General features: G+C 33.2%; 1 protein-coding gene across 1 annotated transcript; it reads left to right on the top strand.

Annotated features, from left to right (window-relative positions):
* Position 1: 1 nt before the first annotated feature.
* Positions 2–14,856, top strand: LOC125076915. Its single transcript, XM_047688653.1, has 20 exons — positions 2–2,264; positions 2,432–2,639; positions 2,774–2,927; positions 3,259–3,371; positions 3,648–3,736; positions 4,259–4,334; positions 5,160–5,283; positions 5,600–5,697; positions 6,084–6,158; positions 6,447–6,499; positions 7,495–7,682; positions 8,132–8,301; positions 8,541–8,765; positions 9,129–9,361; positions 11,277–11,487; positions 11,999–12,236; positions 12,539–12,686; positions 12,965–13,125; positions 13,759–13,970; positions 14,547–14,856. The coding sequence occupies exons 1-20, from the start codon at positions 184–186 to the stop codon at positions 14,649–14,651; spliced, it is 4,962 nt and encodes a 1,653-aa protein (XP_047544609.1). The 5' UTR covers positions 2–183; the 3' UTR covers positions 14,652–14,856.
* The last annotated feature ends 8,973 nt before the right edge of the window (positions 14,857–23,829 follow it).

Below are 23,829 nucleotides of genomic sequence, written 5' to 3'. Positions count from 1 at the left end.
TATTTCCAACATGTCTGCCTTTCTCTGAAGTTCTGAACCTCCTTTCAATTGTTAGTGAGATTCATGACAAAAAGAAGCTAAAAAAAATAACGGTTGTTATTTGGAAATAACTAATTTACAATCTAGATTGATCTTAAAACATCGAATAGTTGTATCTCATTTAAAATACGAACCTTCACAACAATGCGTCGTAAAAGCGAACGCACCGCTAGTAAAAAAACAAGAGTCTCTCCTGAGCCTAAGGAAAAGATTGAAAAGGTGAGGCGGACTAGAACACGTCGCAGAAAACATTCGTCGTCATCAGAAAGTGAATCTGCTGAAGATACTGTTCCAAAAGAAACAGTCGTGGTTAGTCAAACCGAGACCACGGTCCCGCCAAAACCTGCAAAAGAAGACAGTCCCGAAGAGTCACAAGAGCAAGTGTGGCACGTTAAAGCTACTGAAAGTTCAGGGGATGTTGGTGAGATTAAAAAGCTTAAAATATGTCTTGCACGTCCGCCCTCAACACCAGAAAGGCCCGACAGATCACCTAGAAGCAGAAGGAAGCACTCACGAGCAACAAGCTCGAGTGACACTCAAAGTGTAGAAGGAGAGGAAAAAAAAAAGTCAAAACATCGGTCTAAGAAATCAACTGAATCTAAAGATGTGACAGACAAGAACCAAGATAGTCAGGGAGATGAGGCAGAAGTGGCGACACAAGCGCCCATGACGACGGAACCTGAATCTACAGAAATTACTGAAAGCACTCAACAAAGTATAGCTGTAGCTGATGAGACACCCATGTCAACAACAAGTGAAGAAATTAAAGATGACAAGGTAGAATCAACAGAACCAAGTGAAGGTAAGGATAGTGACCAAAAGGCCCAAGAAGAATCAAAGGATAATGAATCTAAAGATAAGCCATCTGATGCTGATACAACTGTTGTTTCTCCAAAATCAGATGAAGACAAAGATAAAGACAGTAACTCTCATAAAAATGAGAGCCCGACAAGAAAAAGGAGTCTGTCAGAAGAGAAATCTGAAATTTTAGAATTACATGCAGATGAAAGTAGATGTGAATCTTCAGAGATAAGTCTAAATGAATCTCAGGGGGAAGACGCCAAAGCTACATTAGATCAGGACAAAGACATTAGCAGTGTGGTCTCAAATGAGGTAAGTATTAATGAAAGTACAACTGAAATTTCAGGGAAAAGAGAGTCTAATAATGAGGACATAATAAATATTAATAAAAATGATGTTGTAGAGAGCCCTAAAAGTGTAGAAACAGAGAAGGCAATATTAGTTCCAATAGAAACCAATGATGAAGTAACTACTGAAACCACGGAAAAAATACATGAAGACCAGAAAAATGAGAAAGAGGATACTAATCTTTCTATTAGTGACATTCCAAAGGTACAAATTAGTCCAGAAGTTTCAAATAATAAACCTATTCAGGAAATTCCAGAAGAACAAAATATTAATAAAGTGACCAATGATGAAATAATTATAGATGTACCCAATTGTAAAACTACAGAAGAGGATGTCCCTGATAATAAAATTATTAATGATGATAATAATGAAAAAACTATTGAAGATGTTCCCAATATTAAAACTAATCAAGATGTCACCGATAACAAAAGTTCAGAAGAGGTTTCTGTAGATCCCAAAAGTAAATCTCCAGAAGTTGCCAGCAATGATTCTATTCCAAATGTTTCAAATGACCAATCTGTTCTAGAGATTGCCACTGAGCAAACAATACCATTGGTAATTAATAGAAAAAGAAGATGGGGTTCACGTCCAAGTAAATTGTCCACACAAAAATCTATTACAATTTCTACTGATATTCTTAAGGAGATAATACCTGATGTTAAACCTGCTGAGTTTGATGAAGTGATTGAAGAAAAGAAGCATAAGCGGGTGGAGGTAGCTGCTAAAGTTGAAAGACCAGTATTGCCAAAAATTGTTATTGACAATACAGAAAATGTAGAAATTCACAAAGATCATAAATTAGAAGATAGAGATAAGGAAAATGTTAAAGCAAAGGATTCAAATCTTGCTTCAATGCGGAAAATATCCATTGTCAGAGACAATGATGATTTTATATCAAGACCACCGAGTCCACCGAAACATAAACAGTCAAGCATTCTGTATATAACAAACTTAGTAAGGCCATTTACATTGCCACAGTTGAAAAATTTATTACAAAGAACTGGAAAAATTATGGAGAATGGATTTTGGATTGATAGAATAAAATCAAAATGTTTTGTGAAATATGAAACTGAAGAGTAAGTAAATTTTGAAAGAATTATACTATTAATTAAAGATATTGTTTATATAAAATGTATTTTCAATAGTTACTTTTGTAATTCAAATAATTCACGCCTAAGCAAACACTAAAAATAGATTTGAAATTCATTATAATTATAAAAAACTCCTCTCTTTCTTTTTTCAGTCAAGCTGTAGAGACACGTCATGCTTTGCATGGAGTTACTTGGCCGGTGTCAAATCCTAAGACGTTACATGTAGATTTCTCAACAGAAGAAGACTTTGACAAAGCTAAAGCTAATGAAGACACGGACAATGCTCAGGCTTCGACAATTCCTGGAACTGTTGAAGATTGGCTACGGGAGCAAGATTTAAAGAGAGAAAAGGGGGAAATAGTATGTATAACATTTTGTGTTAACTTAATATTAATAATTTATTTTCTATTTCTTCAAATTTATAATTTAAATTTCTAGACAAGATTATTCAGAACATCAAATAATAATTAGAATTTTATTTCATTTATTTTAAGGATAAGCCATGGGAGAAGAAGGCTTCAATGCGTGAGTGGGACTATGGCAAGAATGAGAAGAACAAGGAAACCGGGCGCCCAGACAAGATGCTACGGGATGAACGACCGCTTGAAAAAAGAAGACACCGCACTCCTGAACGAAGTCCAGAACCAGGTTAGTTGTTTTCTTAAACGTTTTTCTAAGAGTGGGATTTAAAGAAATTTTGATCATCTTAAATTGATTTTGCAGTTATATATATTTTCTAAAATAAATATTTATTTTTTATAAATCTCTTACAATTCATATTTATGTGGAAGATCTGGTGTTTACTACATTTTCTTTACATGCATAACAATTACACATGAACTGGAGATGACAAGACCTCATCTCAGTCAGTCAGTCATATGACACAGAAACTGTGTGAAATACATAATTTGGAGAGCTTTATTATCCGATCATAAACTATGTTACATTCTTCTTCATTAATAATCTTTACTGTTTTCAGCGAGGAAGTTTAAGAAAAAGGAGGAGGAGGCACCAGCCAAGTTATTGGATGATTTATTTAGAAAGACAAAGACAACTCCATGCATATATTGGCTTCCGCTGTCTGCGGAAACGGTAAGAAAAGGCGTTTTGTTTTATGTAACGAAAAATAATTATTTTTAATCTTACTAGGTTCCTCTCCCGGGCTCAGCCTAGTGAGAGGGTTGAAGGGGATAAGTACCCTATGTTCTTACTGTACCCTATATATGCTCCATATATTGTTGATCAATTAAGTAGTCAAGTCGTGAAAACGTAACAAACGAACTTACTTTCGAGTTTATAATATTGGCCAAGATTGATTAATAAATAAGTAATAAATGTATTTATTTACACAGTTTAACTTTGTTTCAGATAGCAATAAAAGAGGAGCAACGGCGGCAACATATGGCCGAGCACGAGCGGCGGCTGCAGGAGCTGCGTCGAACGCACCGCAGACATTAGCCAGGGTCCGTCTACCGCCCATACATTCAACCTTACATTTACACCTCATACATAACAAGCACACACACACACTCAAAATCTTACGCTTTACAGGACATGTTTGACACTAAAACATTTTATACACCAAACACAACACACACGTACACGAACACGCACACAACACACACGTCATTACTATGACAACATTTACATATTCTCGTTCTTCATGAGCTTTACAATTACACTTTTAACGCTTTGTCGCGATGTCGATGTTTCTTTCCAGGTTTCGAATAACGCTGTTCGTAGCAGTATAATTTTATGTTAAAATATTGCTTAATACATTAATTTAGATGTAGGTTGAAATAGGTTTAAAGGAGATACTTTCAAGATTATGAAAACTTGTGAAGCAGTTAAGCAAATAAATTTATTTTATACGAAATGTTATAGAAAAGGCTCCCTTGGAAGAAATCCTATGATTTAATTCGTCGTCGGAGTATCGCAGTCGCTTGATTGATCGAAGCAGACATTTTGGATCTCCGCAGTGGAATGATACCCTTTGCGTTACGCAATCGGGTGAAATGCGCTACCATCGCTGACTCACCGCATACCTTTGTCAAAGTCAGTCAGTCAGTCAGTCAGTCAGGGCTGCATCATACGAAATTTACACGTTTGATACTGTGATTTCACAATGCAAGCAACGTTGGATTCAACTTGTTACTATCTCCGAAGAAATCGTGAACGTAATAATATAATAAAATAAATCTATAGTGGACAAATCTTGGACGTCGTCGGGGAAATATTATCTGGACGAGTGAATTGAAGTTAATACATACGAAATAAGACAGTAATTGGAGTTTCAATATTCGGATCATTCGATGTATTTATAATATCCTCGAAATATGTATCAGGTTATATATAGTCACATTTTTGAAATTGTATGAGAATAATATCCATATTATTATATAATTCCCTTCATTTGGTGTCTAATAAACATTTCCCCATTAAATGTTTGTTTTATTTTTACCTGGCTTCATTCTAATATTTAAATTATTATACATATCTAATCATATTCGACCTAATAATATAGTATTTAGGATTTGTACAATAATTATCTTTTATCACAAGATTACTTTATCTCGGATAAGACAAAATTATTGATACCTAACATGATCCAGTCGAGTTGGCGGGTCGTAACCGTCAACCACTGTAAATAGTGATAGTGATCTCTAAATATGGTAAGAAAATTATTTGTCCAATTAACACATTTTTTAATCCTATCTTAATGAATCAAAAGAGATAACTAGTACATATTATTTTTCTTTATGTTTAGTATTTTTTTGAAAATACCAAATGTACTACGTATAACAGATAAATAACTCGTCAAATCACTTAGTATTAGTTTAACGAAAATAGTTTTGAAAACGGTTATATTCGTTGGAAAAGATGCAAATATGGTTGGCGCTGGTGTCACTGGCGGTGGCGGTGAACGCAGATAACCCTTTCACGTTGGAAGAGTTCGTTAGAGGGCAGTTTTCTCAGCGAGGATTCAGTGGAACATGGATATCTGGTAATAAACAAGTGGAACAACATTAAGTATAATTATTAGTTAAACAATAAACTTAGCAAAAAAAATTAAATAAAGATTTTTTTACATAAAAGAAGATACCTAAAATAAACTCGATAGAAAGAAAACGAAGTACCTCCTCCTTCAATTGTTGCATTATTAATTGTGAAGAAGACTCGGACACTTCCAATTCTATTCCAACACAACTTGCTTACAGAGTCGACAAGGCATTTATATACTATAATTATTGAGAAACCATACTATTACAATTTTGGTGATTCCAAAAAAATCCACGGTTTGCTCTTGTTTTATGTTACAGATACTGAGTTTACATATACAATTGCCGGCGAGCCGGGTATCTATGTCTTTGATGTCCCAACACTTACTTCGAACGTGCTTGTATCTGGAGAATTGATGGTAATCAATTTGTTAAACTTATACAAAACTAGTCAGAGTTTTGAAGCGTTCCCCACCACGCTGTTTCAGCCCGGATTAGTATGTGGTAAAAAAAATCACAGTATTTCGTCTGTACCACACGATATTGTACTCAATTATTTTATAAGAACGAGCACCAGATGAAATATTATTATTATTAAGCACATGATAACATTTTATCTTTTGTTAAAGCCCACGTTTTCTAAAGAATAGGACAAATCTACTCTATCAAAAAAATAACTCTTAAAATAATGTCAGATCATATTATTTTGTTTTTAATTAGGTTTAACGAGGAACGTTATTTTTTCCATCAAACAAAGCTAGTATGTCCTGATCAGTAATTGTTTATATTTTCATAATTTGCGCAGAGTTTCCTGAACACCAGCAGACCCATACTTTCTGAGGACAGACGATATATTTTAGCTCCAAGCGAAGTGGAATCAGTAAGTGATTAAAACGAATTCGATTTATTATAAAGTAAATAGGAACAACTAGTGCAATTTACTGCTATTTAAAATCATTATTTTTAAACGTCTGTACGTGAATTTTAATTACCTAATGTAACTTATCTAACTCTTAGTGTTGTTATCTATAAATACGATCTGTTATAAAAATATAAATAAAGATAATGTTGGATATATTATACCTATAATCTTAACAGATACAGAATTATTATACAATTTTTTTATCGGATATAGTCAATGTGCCTTATATATTTTTTATAATCCTAGGTATACAGATATTCAACAACGGCTAAGTTCGCTCTCTACGAAATAGCTACAGGGTAAGTTATTAGTAGATATTATGTTTTCGTAAAATATAATTCGTTAATTATATTATAGACTGGTATGGCAAATTTAGATCAACTCTCATCGTTGATCTATTGAGTAAATAAAATATCATAATTATAGTATATAAAAAACGTCTTTCTAGTAACTTAAACACTAAAAAAATATAAAATTAATTAACATTTAACAATTCTTGTAACGCATTACTGAAATTAAAAATTGTTCTTTTTAATTTTATTTGTTTAAAAATGTTCGATACGACTCACCCGCCGCTACAACCTTGATAATTATAAGCTATATAATTATTGCTATTTAGTTCTTAGTAGTTTTTGGTTAATATTGCGACTATATACTGATTTTTGGAACAGTATAGAATATTAGTATATCTATAATCCCTAATATTTATATATTAGTCTCTATCAAGACAATGAGATTTAGACATAGACAATTTTATTACGTTTTACTAATATTCCTAACATACCCTTAACGTAAGTGCCAAGAACTGTATCACGTTTTAACTTAAGTGTACCTATAAACGATGCGTATTAACGTATAGATTATTCCAATCGAAGAAATAATAAAGATAAACAGACCTTAGATTTACACATTCCATTCAATTTATATCTATATTTTAATATATCTTATTCATAATACAACACGCGATAACTTTGTCGTCGTCTATCTTCGTCGACGTGCAAACTGCAATTTTTTCGAAAATCCGTGATGAATATCATAGCATAGTTTATTCAAGCTTTCGAGCAATTATATCATGCCGATTCGATGTAAAAATGTTGTTTATTTGGCTTTTATTCTCCTGTGATTGAAATATGCGTAGAGTATTATAAACATTAACAAGCTCTATTTTTATACATGTGATTATTTTTTCTTAACCGTTCTTCGTTTCTTATGCTAATCTTATTATGTTTTCTTTATTCAAGTATGTAAATTGTTTTGGCGTTTATTAAAATGCTTATTAATTATGGTTCGATAGCAATGTAAGAAATATCGCAAATCATCAGCGTCTACAGCTGTGCATCTTCGGCGGCGGACATTCCTTAGCTTACGTGTTGGACAATAACTTGTACTATTTGCCGGAAAATACTGACCAGCCTGTTCAGATTACCACAGATGGCATCCCTGGAGTCATTTATAATGGCCATGCTGATTGGGTCTACGAAGGTACATATATACAAAAAAAAACTTTGCCCGTTATAATAAATAATAAGTCTTTTATGAACATTTTTTTTTCAAAATAATCTCTACTGTTTTTTCAATAATTAATATAGAGAATTAAAGGACTAATTTTATGACCAAATCCGTACTCTAAAACTATTTGTTTAACCCACAGATTTATTAAAGCGTAGCTATCGTGCAAATATCAAGAATGTTTGTTAGTTTTATTTCTGTAGCACTTATTATGTATGAACGTATATTTAAACTATAATTTGAAAGAAATGTAAGATAATGGGACAATTTTAAAAACAATTGTGAAAAGGATTACTAAGGAAAGATAAATGGGGTCATCTTCTAAATTACATATGGAATAGGCATTCAAGGACCAAGTCCTACTAGAACGTGTTTGTATAAGTTCTCAGCATGTATGGTCTGAAGAAGTTATATCGTTTCAGAGGACGTCATGTATACTGGACAAGCGACCTGGTTCTCTCCTGATGGCAACTATTTAGCTTTTGCCAGTTACGACGACACATTAGTGGAGACATACTCATATTATTACTATGTAGATAAGAGTGATCCAGATGACTTGTATCCTGAACTTTTTCATCTCAAGTACCCAAAGGTAAACTCATATTTGCACTGTCTGTCTGTTGCTCTTTCGTGGCCAAACCACTAAACCAAGTTTGATGGTTATGAAGCAAGCTAGAAATCCGAGGAAGGCTATAGGCTACTTTTTTATGCCTAGTACCGGACGACCAACACACAAAATAAGCGAAGCAGCAGACAGCAACCAGTAGTGAATAATTCATTAATTGAAATGTTACTATTCTGATATACACTTTGCTTAAATTTGGTTCGCAGGTCGGCCGAGTAAATCCTACAGTTAAACTTCGCGTAGTCGATCTAAGGACAGCAGCAACTACTCTTTCAAACGTAACCCTGGAGGCACCAAGCGCAGTCTCCAGTGATCATATACTAGGAGGAGTTACTTGGACCAGTGCAACAGAGATAGCTGCACATTGGCTAAACCGCAGACAGAATTATACTGTTCTGAGGATATGCAATATCGTTACATTGCAGTGCGAAGTAAGTTATTTCAAAGAAAATTGCGATTTTCAAAGTTACATTTCTTCCATGACTTCATAATATTGGAAATAAACACATCACATCAGGTTCATTATATAATATATAAAATAACTATATATACACAAAAATATGTAACAGTAAATGTCCTACTACTGAGAAAAACCTTCTTTGTTCTTAAGGAGAAGGTCTTGAGCTCACTGCACCATGCTGCAGATGGTGTCTCGCTTGATTTAAAGAAGTGATCTTCTTTTAAGATTTACGACTATTATCTTTTTCACAACGGAATTTTCACTTCCTTCAATCAGCTATAAAACTATTAAAAATATTTGATTTTCTTTTAAAATTCTTATAAATTTATATTAGGAGGAACATCGTGCTCAGTCTAATGGTTGGGTACCCATCGCTTTGCCCCGCTTCAGTAGAGCTGGAGACTTCTACGTGTCCACTCGGTGGTCTTTGGAACAAGCAGATGGAAATATTTGGCAGCATTTGTATGTCAGTATAAGAGTCAATGGAGAAATCGTATCGAGTTCCGTCACCCCTGGAGCATTCACTGTGAACAATTTCATTGGAATGGATGAAGATAATTTGGCTTAGTGAGTATCTTTTTTTATCGGTAGACGAATAGGCAAATGGGCCACCTGATGGTATGTGATCATCACTGCTCAAAGACTGCTGTAAGAAAATATCAACCATTCACTTACATCGCCAATGCGTGACCAACCTTGGGAACTAATATGTTATATATCTTGTACACTGGTTTATTTGCCCTTCAAACCGGTATCCAGCAATGCTAAATATTGCTGTTTGGCGCTGTTTACAATTTGTCCTCACTGAATATCACAGGTCAAATAAAAAAAAGATGGAGCGCGCGGAACATTATAATGAAGCAACAAAAGCTAATACAAAATTGAAAATCAGTATAAATTTCACTCTCTGTCTCTAATAAGAATTATAATTAAAGCTACAGCACTTTTCACTTCACTGTAATGTTACACGCGCTCCATCTGCCTTTTGTTTTAGGAGTATAATCTGAGCTGAAACCAACACATCTAAAATTGCTGATTCTAGGAGATTGAAATTTTGGAACATAGGTTTATTTTATATAATAAGCAACCGCTAAGAAAGGATTTTTAGAAATGTCAACATTAAGTAGGCGATGTCGAGATACTACTACAAATTAAATGCAAATTTATAAAAATATATATTGCTAAACTATTAAAATATAATCGTTAGGAAGTATACATGGGTATGACGTTATGTGCATATAGATTTGAATGAAGTACTTTTCTGACTTGTTATTTGCATTATCTTTAGGCGTTTGCATAAAAACAAACAATGAGACCAACTTCGAGGTCTGCATAGTAATTATGATAATTGTTGCTACTTCCGTGTTAGTGACTATGAAAAATTGTTTTCATAGTCACTAAGACGGAATTCAATAATAATTGAAGCGATTCTCTGTGAGGATTGATTAAAGTTTTTTTCTAACATTTAAAAAAAAAGTGACGACAAATTTCTATTTGTTTATATTTAAATTTTGTAGGATTTTTTAAAAATATTTTAAAGGCTATATATATTATCCAGAAATAAACTATAGGTATGATATTGTACAATATTTACTTATTTAAAGTTTTTCTTTAACAATTTCCAAATGTGAAGTGTAGTCGTGCAGGAAAGACAAACCGATTTCGATGCCTGGCGACCGATTTGATGTAATATATTGTCATGTCTCATAAATTATTGTATTGTTATTGTCTTTCTTTCGTTGGTCTAATGGCTTATTTATAAAACTGTAGATCCAGTGATCTTGGGTTCAAACCCCGACAAAATAATAAATAAATATTAGTCAACATCACATACATTACTCTGATCCCAATGTAAGTAGCTAAAGCACTTGTGTTATGGAAAATCAGAAGTAACGACGGTACCACAAACACCCAGATCCAAGACATCATAGAAAACTAATTAACTTTTTCTACATCGACTCGGCCGGGAATCGAACCCGGGACCTCGGAGTGGCGTACCCATGAAAACCGGTGTACACACTACTCGGCCACGGAGGTCGTCAATAAAAAGCTATTACGTGTTATTCGAATTCTCAGAAGCAGTTAGGAAATTTTCAGTGCTCACATTCCCATGCTTCAGTAAGAACGTGAAACGGTGGTCCTGTACCGGTACTTATTCGGATCATATCAGATATTTAGGTAGGGGACCTAGGGTGAACTTGTGTTTGTGCAGTCTTGTGTCCTCCGAATAGCTAGACTCCGTTGAGATCGGCGCTGTGATCGAAATTGGTCAGGATTCATTGATTATCTTACTCATTCAGAAGTAATTTTTATTTAACTTTAGTAAAACGAATTTGTAATAACTCTTACACTACATTTTATTGTGCTTCAAAATTTCAATGCAATTGGGTGGGTGGTTTCAAAATTCAGTTACAAGATTTGAATTCAAGAGATAGATTAAGTTAAAAAATTGTAAAAAATACATAGAAAATTATATTGGTAGCTACTACACACGCACGGTCACCAACGCGCCGTGGCAGTCGCAGGTGCACGTGTCGGGTGCGCGCGCGGGCTGCCTCAGCTGCGAGCTGCGCCTGCCGGACGGCGGCCCGTGCGCCTGGGCTACGGCCACCGCCAGCCGGCACGCCTCATACCTCACTATTACCTGCCAGTCGCCCGACGAGCCTTCCGCCACCTACATTGTCAACCCATTAGTGAGTTCGTTGCAAATGAAAATATAAATTCCTTATCATCCCCGGTTCGGAAAAAACAATACAGACCTGAGACGATTGAGATGTTGTTCATATATAATAAAACTCAAATATTAAACGCCATACGGTTATCTACGTCAAACATCCGTCTTAATCCAGGTTGGAGGGAATGCAAAAAACCTCATCGCCGCGTATTAGGAGCGCCTCGCCGATTATGTTCAAGTCTTGGACAATAGATGAGGCGCCTTCGAAAGTCTCTTAAAACACTTTTTTTGGGGGGGAATTTTTATCGGATCGATTTTTATGTTTAACCACCTTAAACATAAAAATCGACCTTGCTGACGTCATTCATAGAACTATGTTTGTTATCTGTTTATAATGTATTGTAAATCTACATATGCTGAATATTCCGAATATATTCCGAAAAAACTTATACTAATACATTTCTAAGTTGTAAACCAGCTTATACACTATCTTTAGTAATACTTCTGAGCGCATCACTCTTGTTCAACAGACTCGTCAAACCTTATATGTTTGGGAGGATAATCAGATCGTACGTGACCGTCTCGTTGGTAAAAGCAGACCACAGAGCATAATAACGACGGTGCCTCTGGAAAATGGCTACCCAGCACCTGTGAGGCTGTTCTTACCTCCGGGATTGAATGTTAGCGACACTACTAAGAAGTATCCAGTCGTATTCTATGTTTATTCAGGACCGAACACGAATACCGTGTATGATACTTTTACTGTTGGTAAGTAAGTTGTTTGATTGTGGGTTGGTATAAATTAGATTACTTTATGGTCTGGCTTTGATGGGGTGTTATTTTTATATCTATACATTTATTCTTTCCTTTCGAAATCTTCGGTTGATTTTCACTTATTGGCTATTTCGGTTCAAAAAAATTAATGAAGATATTATACTTCATAATTGAAAATTTAAAAGCTAAAAATAGTTTTCTACTTCAGCTAGTTCAGCATATTATTTTTTTGTGGTAGTAAGTTTGATATTCTTATAGTTTGACATAAATATTATTATATTTGCACTATATTTTAGGTTACCATTCATACCTTACTACCAGCCGTGACACCATTTACATGTTGGCGGACAGACGTGGGGCGGGACTAAATGGACAGGAAATGCTATATTCCCTCAACAATGCGCTTGGAACTGTTGAAATCTTTGATCATTTTGTTGTTTTAAGGTACATTTTGCTTACAACAGACCAATTCAAGTAAAATTAATATTAGTAATAAGTCAATGATATTCAGTTCACTTAGCGATGTGGCTAGGTCCTATTCTGACACCCTGGGCGTGTTGTCGTTTTCAATCAATACACAACCTTTACGATTAATTAGGAAAGAATATATAAAATATTAGTAAACTTAAACTGATAACAAACAGTCAATTTAAAAATTAGCAATCAGTTTTTGAGTAACCTTTGAAAACTGTCTAAAAAATTGGCCATATTAATGATTTTAGACAAGTACTAAATCGCTACGGATTTATGGATCCCAATCGTGTTGCCATCTGGGGCCACAGTTATGGAGGATATGCCACGCTCTTGACGTTGGTCCACGATGACCAGAACATGTTCCAGTGTGGCGTGTCCACTGCACCCGTCACCTCTTGGTTGTATTATAGTGAGTATCAGCAGCTTCAAATTTTGGCCGTATGAAAGCATGATTCTGTTTGATAATTCTTTAGCAATATAAAAAAATGACATAAACCAGGGTAAGAGGAACTGCTATTCGTGTACATTGATTTTTATTATTTTGATAAGGAGCCTCCATTTAAATTATTCAACTCCTTAAAGATAATACAATTGTAATATATTAATCATTCATTAATCATATGATTTAAAAGCACGTTGTTCCTGTACACTGTTATTTTCTCCTTTTTATGAAATTTATAAGAAGACTGACAAACAGGTCACCTGCTGTCACTCTAAGAAACTTTAACTATATATTAAATCGCCAATACGCCACCAACCTTTGGAATTAAGATGTCCACAATACCTGTAGTAACACTGGTGCACCCTTCAAAAATACTAAATATTTTTTGGTGGTAGAATATTTGATGAGCTGGTGGTTATAACCTACACAGACGGGCTTGCAAAAACCCGAACTCAACATTATAGGTAGATTCATTGATGTGTGTGCGATACCTGCATGACGCCACATTCCACAATTTAAAAAAATGCGTAATATTTGGATATGAAAAATGTTACTTCAAATAACTATCACTTTGTCCCACATGAAATATCTTAATTTCAGACACAATGTACACCGAGAGATACATGGGTCTTCCCACCGCTGAAGACAATTTATCTGGTTACGAAGCTGGTGATGTAACGCTGCTGGCGGAGAAACTTCGAGGCAAGAAATTCTATGTCATGCATGGTAATGCGGATGACAACGTCCATTACCAGAACGCTGCCAAGCTGTTCAAGATCCTTGCGGAGCTTAACATACCATTCGATCAGATGGTGAGTATTACTTGGAGAAAAAGGGATTTAATTGTATAAGACAAGTGATGATGATGTCTTGCTGATTGACTACTAAAATAGCCAAGTGCTGATGAGATCTTATAGTGTTAAGTTGTGTGTAAACACACAGGTACAGGGCCGGACCGTAAGTTTAGGGGACCCTGGGCTAACAATACTTAGGGGGCCACCTAAGACATATCTGAACGTAGACTTGAATTAAATTAATTGAATGGGTTTAATTGCAAGACTCCCCGGGCTGCAAACCATACGATCTGTTTAATTTAATAAAGTTTTGGATTCTAAAGCGTTATCGTCTATTTTTGAATTTGTCTTTGATTTAGCTGGGTCCCTGGGGGCTGGGCTGATGCCCAAAAAGCCATAGGGTAGATCCGGCCCTGCACAGGTGCACTCTCTAATTCCTCACTTTCATTGCCAAAATAGGTCAGTAGTTCAACGACTACAACAAGTGTCTACTATATCCAATATGTATTAACAATTGTAGAAGTCAATTAAATCATCATTGTTTTAGATAATATTTTATATTACGGTTTGTCTAATTAGTTAATTTGTTCTCAGTCATATCCCGATGAAGCTCACAGTCTGGCTGGAGTCAATATGCACAGATACGGTACAATGAACCGTTATTTCGAAAAATGCATCGGCATCCCCGCTGAAGCCTAACATAGTTCTAGTAAAACTAAATAGAAAAACCTATTTATGTCGTAACACCTAGTCATTACATTGCTGAGACTAGTACGAGACTAGTTTTTGTGTAAATGCTCCGTATTGCAATGTCCTTGACGCATTTAATTGAAGCGCGAAATATACTTTTACTTCCACGTGTATAATTAAAAAAAAATATATGTAAGTATTCTGTAAATCCATCAACGAAGAATATTAATAAATTTTTATAAGGAATTCATTTAATTTTATTACCCTGGTCGTTAAAATGACATTTGTATAATCACGTCACTAAAGACGTGGTTGTTAATAAAAAAAAATATTTGTGGTTATGACGTAATAGACACTGATAACCACTATCTACAATGACGAAAGATTAAATTATCTTCCGATTAATTCCGGTTTTACGCTAGTTTATATACAATAATCATTATATTGTTAAGAACAATAGACCGTTATTAACGTGCATAAATCACGTCGCTTAACTCATGCTATTTTTATACCTGCACTTTAAGTTTTATATTTAATAAAATCCGATGATGCGCCGAGATGGCCCAGTGGTTAGAACGCGTGCATCTTAACCGATGATTTCGGGTTCAAACCCAGGCAGGCACCACTGAAATTTCATGTGCTTAATTTGTGTTTATAATTCATCTCGTCCTCAGCGGTGAAGGAAAACATCGTGAGGAAATCTGCATGTGTCTAATTTCAACGAAATTCTGCCATATGTGTATTCCGCCAAACCGCATTGGAGCAGCGTGGTGGAATATGCTTCAAACCTTCTCCTCAAAGGGAGAGGAGGCCTTTATCCCAGCAGTGGGACATTTACGGGCTGCTAATGCTAATTTAATAAAATCGGTGCCTTTACTGTCTTATACGGAAATAAGTATTTCTTATTGTAACAAGATTTATAATCGTTATAATTTTGTTACTGTTATACTATATTTTATATTATTAATTGGTACGAATGTAATAATTGTGTAGATTACACTATATCTTATTTATCCTAGTGCTTGTTTCGCTAGAGCAGCGAAACAAGCACTAGGATTAGACTCCATACTTTCTCCTTAAAAGTAGAAAAGTTTTAACTGAGTAATGGGACATCTACAGGATGTTATATTTGCTTTTACTTACCCCAGAAATAGGTTAAAGGTAGGGTAAATATCTACAATTCTTTATTTTGTTATTATAGTACTTAAATATATAACTGCTCGTAGATAATATTTAATACATTGATTTATTTATTGGCCTTGTACAAGCCTGTCTCCATTCGTCAGTAGGTAACTGTATACTTACTTAATTCAATAATAAAACATGACGATTCAAAAGTGTTTTTATGAGCCTACTCGAACAAAAAATATCTTGAGTAAATATATTACGATGAATAGTAATATTTTATATGTATTCTGATTTGAGGTCTGTATAATTGAACATTAATATCTACAGCCTCACTTATAAACATTGTTTACATGTTTAGTTGAGCATTAATTTCTCTATCTATCTGTATTGATTTGACATTTGAAAAAAGAGGACACCTCATTGATTAACTAATCACAACCTCACAATATATCTATAGGTAAAGACGTTAGTTTTCAAGATTGGTGACGCGATTTAGTTGGAAGAATTAGTTAATTAAAATATCCTTGAACCCTTAAACATACTTAATTAACACAAAACAGTTGCAAACACACTCACACTCACACACACGCGTGTGAGTGTGTTTGTGTCAAACACACATATATAAATATATAAAATAAGTTTTACCTAGCTGTAATTTGTTATGTTATTTTTTAGCAAAATGATGCAATCTCTGTTTACTTATATTTAAGACGTATATCTTAACTGTAAACATATAATTGTTTATGCTGTTGATTATAAATAAATAAAAATTTAAAGATATATCAATATTTAAGTTTTCAGGCGACAATTGCAACTAACTATTTTGATTAAAAAAAAAATTTGAATTCAAAAATAAAAATATAATCAACAAGATTAAACATTCTTTAAGAAAATCTAAGATGGCTACTTAGCAAGTGTGTTCAATAAAAATAAATAGAAGCTAGAGCCCCAATAATGGTATACGGATGTCTTAAGGGACAACTAAATCATTTAAATGGATACTAGTACGGTATCCTTTGTAACTTTAATATAATATCCGATGCGCGACACGTCAATGGGAATGGAGGTTAGCGTCCGACAAAAGTGAAAGGAGATGTGACCGATCACGATTATACAATACACACACTTAAGTTGAATTTTAATTCCTTCTAGTTCCAGTTATTCTCTGATACGTTTTAAGGATATACGAGGTTCTACAATGATGATGAAAGGTTAAAAGTGAACCGAATTTGACGCATATATCATATATTAATCTGTGCTTTAGTGGAAATATTTTTGCAAATTTTTCATAGTGATCCTGGTTGTTTTTTCTAAGTAAATTCTAATACCCAATAATTATAATTAATCACTAATCGTTAAATTGTTGTTTTTGTGTAGTACGAATTACGATATAAAATTAATAATAAACGCAGGATGGAATTAGTCTGGAGGCAACAAAGGTCCCTTCATCATCCTCCTGCCTTTATCCCAATTTTATTTTGGGTCGGCACAGCATATCTTCTTCTTCCATACTTCTCTGTCTGACGTCATCTCACAAATTACATTCGTTCCAGCCATATCGTCTTTCCCACAGTCCATCCATGGTTTCTTTGGTCGTCCCCTACCTCTATATCTATCTATGTTCATGCTCAAGACCTTCCTAACATCATGGTCCTCATTCCTCCGCATAACATGCCTATACCATGACAGCCGGTTTTAGGAAGGCCCTTGATTATTCTACAAATTACTTTGAACAATTTAATTTTTGTCAGTCAGATTTTTCAATAACTTATTTACAGATGACATTTTCTTCCTTTCTTTCTCTTCTTTGTGTATCAGTTATTTTTAACCACTATAAAATTGTAAATACCGTTAAATTATAATCTATCTCACGATATTCTAAGCTCGACAGATTATGAACGGTGATTCAACTTTAAATTAATCGTGTAAAAATTCGATAGTTTAAAATCTTTCGGTTAGGCTGGGTTAGAGTTTTTATAAATTAATTGAAATTCACAACGATAGATTATAATTTACTAAAAAATATTACGTTAAATTGTAAGCAACATGTTACGGCTCACGATCTTTCGACTGTTTACAATCTCGCAAGATAGATTATGTTGTTATTGTAATAATGTTATTTATAATTTTACAATGACATATTCATACTTTCCTCAAAAGCAAGCAATTTTTATACATGCAGGCACTCTCAATGAAGATTTCTTTATAATTTACCGATAATTCGCAGGCGAGCTGCAGAGAATGAGGTGTTATTTTCGCATCCATTTGACAGGATGCTGATTAATATCTCATATTTATTATCATTTGTCATGCAATAATTTCTACTGCTTTCTTTCGATTATTCTTTTACTTAAATATATATAAAATGCTCTTTGAATTACAAGATATTTATGAGTCTCTCAATTAATTTAATCCATATATATAAATGCTTATAATTATTACATTGTTTTATTATAATTCACTGTTCATTATTTTTATAGAGGTAATAAAAGTTATTGCAAGCAATGCAAGTTGAATGAAGATGAGTTATCATTATGATTGCATTTTTGTTAAATAAGTTTGTAACTAAAATTGACTTTTAGAATAAGTTAAATCGAAGTACAGTATACATAATAGTTGATAAAAAAAAATCAAGCAAAAATCAGACAAGCATACAAATATTTCTAGGATTTTGCCTGAATTTAAAACATATTAAGTAAGTACGTAAATAAGAACTGACTTGAAGATACATATTTTTTTTTTATGTTATCGGTAGGCGGACGAGCAAATGGGCCACCTGATGGTAAGTGGTCACCACCGCCCATAGACAATGGCGCTGTAAGAAATATTAACCATTCCTTACATCACCAATGTGCCACTAACTTTGGGAACTAAGATGCTATGTCCCTTGTGCCTGTAGTTATACTGGCTCACTCACCCTTCAAACCGGAACACAACAATACTGAATACTGCTGTTTGGCGGTAGTATATCTGATGAGTGGGTGGTACCTACCCAGACGAGCTTGCACAAAGCCCTACCACCAAGTAACATGTGAAGGTTAACAAAAAACTATGAAGTATAATTATTTTATAATGTATTAAATTTGGAAAAAAGAAACGTAAAAATAGACCTAGCACAGATAAGAACTGATATTACTTTAAAACTTTAATATTTTCGAAGAATGTTAATAATGGTTACAATAGGTGATATATCATATCGACTGTTTCGTTCTTCCTTCCGCTTTCGGCACGAAGTCTTCCGTAAAAGATTCCCGATAGGAAGTAATACATTTTTATACATCGAATACGACATGTAAAAATATACTATATAATTATGGATCTCTAATAAAAAAAATTTTCACGTCTTCAGAGACAATAATTACGGTTTTATCATCAAGCGCTACCAAATTTGGAAACTGGTTCAATCGTCATTCAAACCTGATCACAACAATACTAAGTAGTGCTGTTAGGCGGTTGGATATGTGCTGGTAGCTACCTATTGACTTGCACAAAGCCACAACACAGAATTTAAAACTCTATTCGATTCGGTATTGATAAATATATTGGTTTATTTCTACAAAGATATTGCAATTAAATAGCATTTGCCGTTATAACAAGATATATGTCAATTAGCGTCATATAAATGGACAAATTCCAAACGAAACTTGTCATGTAGGTCGTCTGTTGTATTATTGTTTATCCTAGATATTCGAAAGGTCTTGTGTAACACGTGCTCACATAACTGCAGTAAGGCGATAGTTGTACTCGACTGTATTACGTCATAATTACTTCGCAGGCCGGACTTAGCTGTACGATGTTCGCTAAGGTTTTATTCGCATCATTAAAGAATCCAAATAAATATAAATCTAGAATAATATGATCTAATTATATGATAAATGCGAAAGTTGGGATGAATAGTGATGACCATTGGCCAAAATAGTATCGACCATTATATAAATACAGAAAATATTCAGAATTCAATTAGCCTGTTTTATTAATTTAAATATTTCCATAAAACTATGATGTTATTATATAGTGTGATAATATTATTGTTCGCCTTATCCTAGATTCAAATAGCGTAAGGATAACCAGTAGATTGAAATGTATTTATAATAAAATAGCGGATTTTAAATTAAGCTGCCATAAAATTAAAAGTACAGTAGAAAGTAACAGCCTGTATATATTCCATTGCTGGGCTAAGGTCTTCTCTTCTTTGAGGAGAGGGCTTGGGCACTATGCTTTGATGCAATTTGGTTCACGACAAGACAAGTTTTCAACTGATACATGAAGATTAACTCATGATGTTTTCCTTCACGCCGAGCAAGAGATGAATTTTAAACACATGTTCTTGCCTGGATTTTATCCGCATCTTCGTTTTATATTAACGTTTAGCAACAACTAGGAAACCTTGAACCTAGGCATTCGTTTTTGGGGATCGAAAAGTGGAGATGATTTAAGACAATCTTCGGTGAAGTGTAAAACGCAAGTCATTTACCTATAAACATCAACAAATAGTTTTGTTTTAACTCCGTCGTTTTTGCTTAGCTGACACGTTTATTTTGAATAATACAGGAATTTTAATTCGTTTATCGACATGAATAATGAACATTAATTATCACTTTATTTATAATTATGAGAAATTTACAAATAGTATATAATGATTCAACAGATAATAAAATAGGTAGTAATTTAAACTCAATTAAAATTAACATTTAAGAATATTTGTATTTAATTTATCTTTGATAATTTACTTTGTTAATATAATAAGTCGGCATGCTATTTTATGATTATTTAAATAATATTTAGATGACTGTACAATAAGGTATGTTAATTACTTCAAAGATTATTTTGATTTGAATACTGAGCGTCCAAACTAACCTGACGATTTTTCATAACATTCCTAAAAACAATTTCCATTTGTATAATGTCTTTAGAATTTCTGACATTAAACAAGTATAATTGACTCTTGATTAATCTAATTGATATAATTTTATTAGTATTGTGTAATTTGACGAAGAAAGAAAAATCATATGTATATTGAAAATTAAGATTGGAAATAAAGACTTTTATATTTGATTTTGATTTAAAGTTATTCATGAACTTGTTATATTTTGTTACATCGTATTTACTAAATAATAGCATATGAATACACCACTACTAGATAAAGCTTGTCTAGGACTCCGTAAATCCAACATCGATTAAGCTGCGGAACGAAAGTCTTTGAATTTCTCTTTCAATAAATGTAAGATTTATTTTAAGTCATAACGAAGGAAAAAGTAACTTGAAACTGATTGATAAGTTAAAACTGCAGAGTGTAGCGGTTAAAGTGGTTGGTTGAATCTCAGAAACTAGATGTCCGATAAAATAATTATTTTTGTATAAGAATACAGTAACAGACTATAAATTTTCCTACTGCTGGGCTAAGGCCTCCTCTCCCTTTGAGGAGAAGGCTTGGAGAATATTCCACCAAACTGCTCAATAATTTTTGTATTACTAACATTTGTTGATAGAGGTTATACCTAATCTGACGCTCGCTTAACGTCTACCGATATGATGGGGGAAAAAGCGGGTCACAGCTAGTTACATAATAAACACACACATATATATATATTTAAATCCAATTTACCACACAAATCGTTCGTAATAAAAAAAAGGAAAAAATATATATTAATTCGAGATAAATTTTGGACAACTATGTATAAACAAATATTAAAAGGATATTCCGTATAAGTGTGTGTGTACTCTCTAGAGGTTCGATCCCGACGTCAGACGGTCAGACGTGCGTTGCGTCAACGCAAGAAACACGCCCGACTGTGACACTCGCTGCTACGTTCCATTTGTTAAATTCAATTAGAGCGTAGCGAAGCGAGGAGTTGGCCTTTTCTCAGCTGAGTAGAATTCTCCTTTGTTTATTGCCTTCTTAAGCACAAGCGCAGATATAAGAACAGACAATTAATAATTTCCTTTAAACCATTCCTTTATATCAATATTTATTACCAATGTATATAAATTTAAGATAATATTTTGAACTAATTATTATTTCCTCTAGATACTGACCGATATTTGTATGTATTTACACGATACAGACTGTACATTATGAAGGCTATGTATTAGGTCGACTATCGTGTCTAGCGCGTGCGATTACTGTGTAAAATCTATTTTATAATAGGCGTTACATTTTTTGTGGTACATATTGTTAATAAAAATTAAAGTATTGAATATATTTTAATGCTTAAGGCACTTTTATAAGTATTTTTTGTTTTTATAGTTCACAATAATAAATTCGACTGAATTATGAGGATGGTGGTGTATTGTAGATACTATCATATATAATATGTACTATATCATAACGGTATTAGACAAGACAATATGTTAAAGATAATTAATAATGTTGTCTATTCATACGTAATTATGTACAGTTATTTATTGTTCAATAAAGACATGTCATAGTTTTGATGTATTTAAAAAAATACCGCAACTAAATCACATGAGTATTTCATATCAACGTCAGTAAAAATAATGTAAGTAAGTAATTAGCTACAGAGATATAATGGAGAAAGTTTCGAAAAATGTACCTTTTAGATAAGAGAAGAAAATACATTATTATCATTAACATGTAATATTTCCTATACTTCATTATTGAAAATAGTATCTTAGTTCAACAGTTTATTTATTTAAGTTAAATTTATATACTTAGTAAGGCATAATGCAAATACATATTACAGCTTGTGTAGCAAAGGGATTGAATATTGAAACCCTGGATATCTAATAGAGTATAACCAATGGATCTATATCGGATACTTCAATTAATATACTGGTGTAATCACAAATGGATTAAACGATAGAGACAGGTATATTAAACTCTGTTATCAATCATTATACAATATTCCAATATGTATATAAACCCAGGAAAACAGAAATCTAATAAGTAAACATAATTAAAAAATACATTTTCTTTTTGTTTTTAAGAAAATAAATGTATGCACAATACATAAAAATACATAAAGGTTATATGAATATTGTATAGATGTTCTGTCTGTCTGTTTGTCTGTTGATCTTTCACGACATAACCATTGAAGCGTATTTAATGAAATTTTGTTTGGAGCAAGCTTGAACTCAAAAGAAGGATTGGGGCTAATAACCCTTTTTTTAATGTATTACAATTTCTCTACAGCCGTGCTGTCCGTGACATTGTTATATTATGTACATATATAAATAGGTCCAGTTGAATTTAAATTTAGCAAAATTACTCTTTACGCGACGTATACGCTCACTGAAGTAAGGATTTTTGGAAATTTTTACTTCAAGGGGAAGGAAAGAAGGACTTTTTATCTATTTTACCCCTACGAAGTCAGGAAGGACAATTTGTTTATTTATACAGTATATAATGTTTTTAATTAAAATACGTAACCGAGTACATATATTATGTTATATACGACTACGTATTTTCTTTATTATAAAAAGTAATTAATTAACAAGTAACGTATACTAAATCACATTTATACAAAATAGTAACATTTTACATAAATCATTTTCTCATAAAGATAAAATCATTGTATGTAGACATTATGTACGTAAGCAATAGCATAGTTTTTGTAATATAATCAACGATACGAACACTATCACGCTCCAGTAAAACTCACATGTATGTAGGTAATGCGGTTAAACTTTGTAAAAATAGTAACTTTACACGGAACTCAAATTAATTATAGACCTCCAATGTTATTGAGATTACGATTTTTTTATCCACGTATAAGAGAAGCATTAACATCATTTATTTTATACAATTCAAATATTTGTAATTTTTCCCCTTGTCACTTATATTATAAGTGATAACATTCAAGGCATTTAAGGTAATAAGACAATTAAGATTAAAAAAGGAAATTGTTGTATAATTATTAAAGAAAACAAAGTTTAAATACTATTTAATAGCATATAAAGTATTTTATACGTGCTATGTAAAATACAGGTAAAATAGTTTCATTACCTTTTTTTAAATACTAAAAGATTAATCGTAAGTTCGATTTCTGGAATCAAAAGTCCGCATACCATAAAGTGCGCGAGCGCAGTTTACGTTGGT

Source organism: Vanessa atalanta, chromosome 3, assembly GCF_905147765.1.
Source record: "Vanessa atalanta chromosome 3, ilVanAtal1.2, whole genome shotgun sequence".
Classification (NCBI taxonomy): Eukaryota; Metazoa; Arthropoda; class Insecta; order Lepidoptera; family Nymphalidae; genus Vanessa; species Vanessa atalanta.
This window is presented reverse-complemented; position numbering and strand designations above follow the sequence as displayed.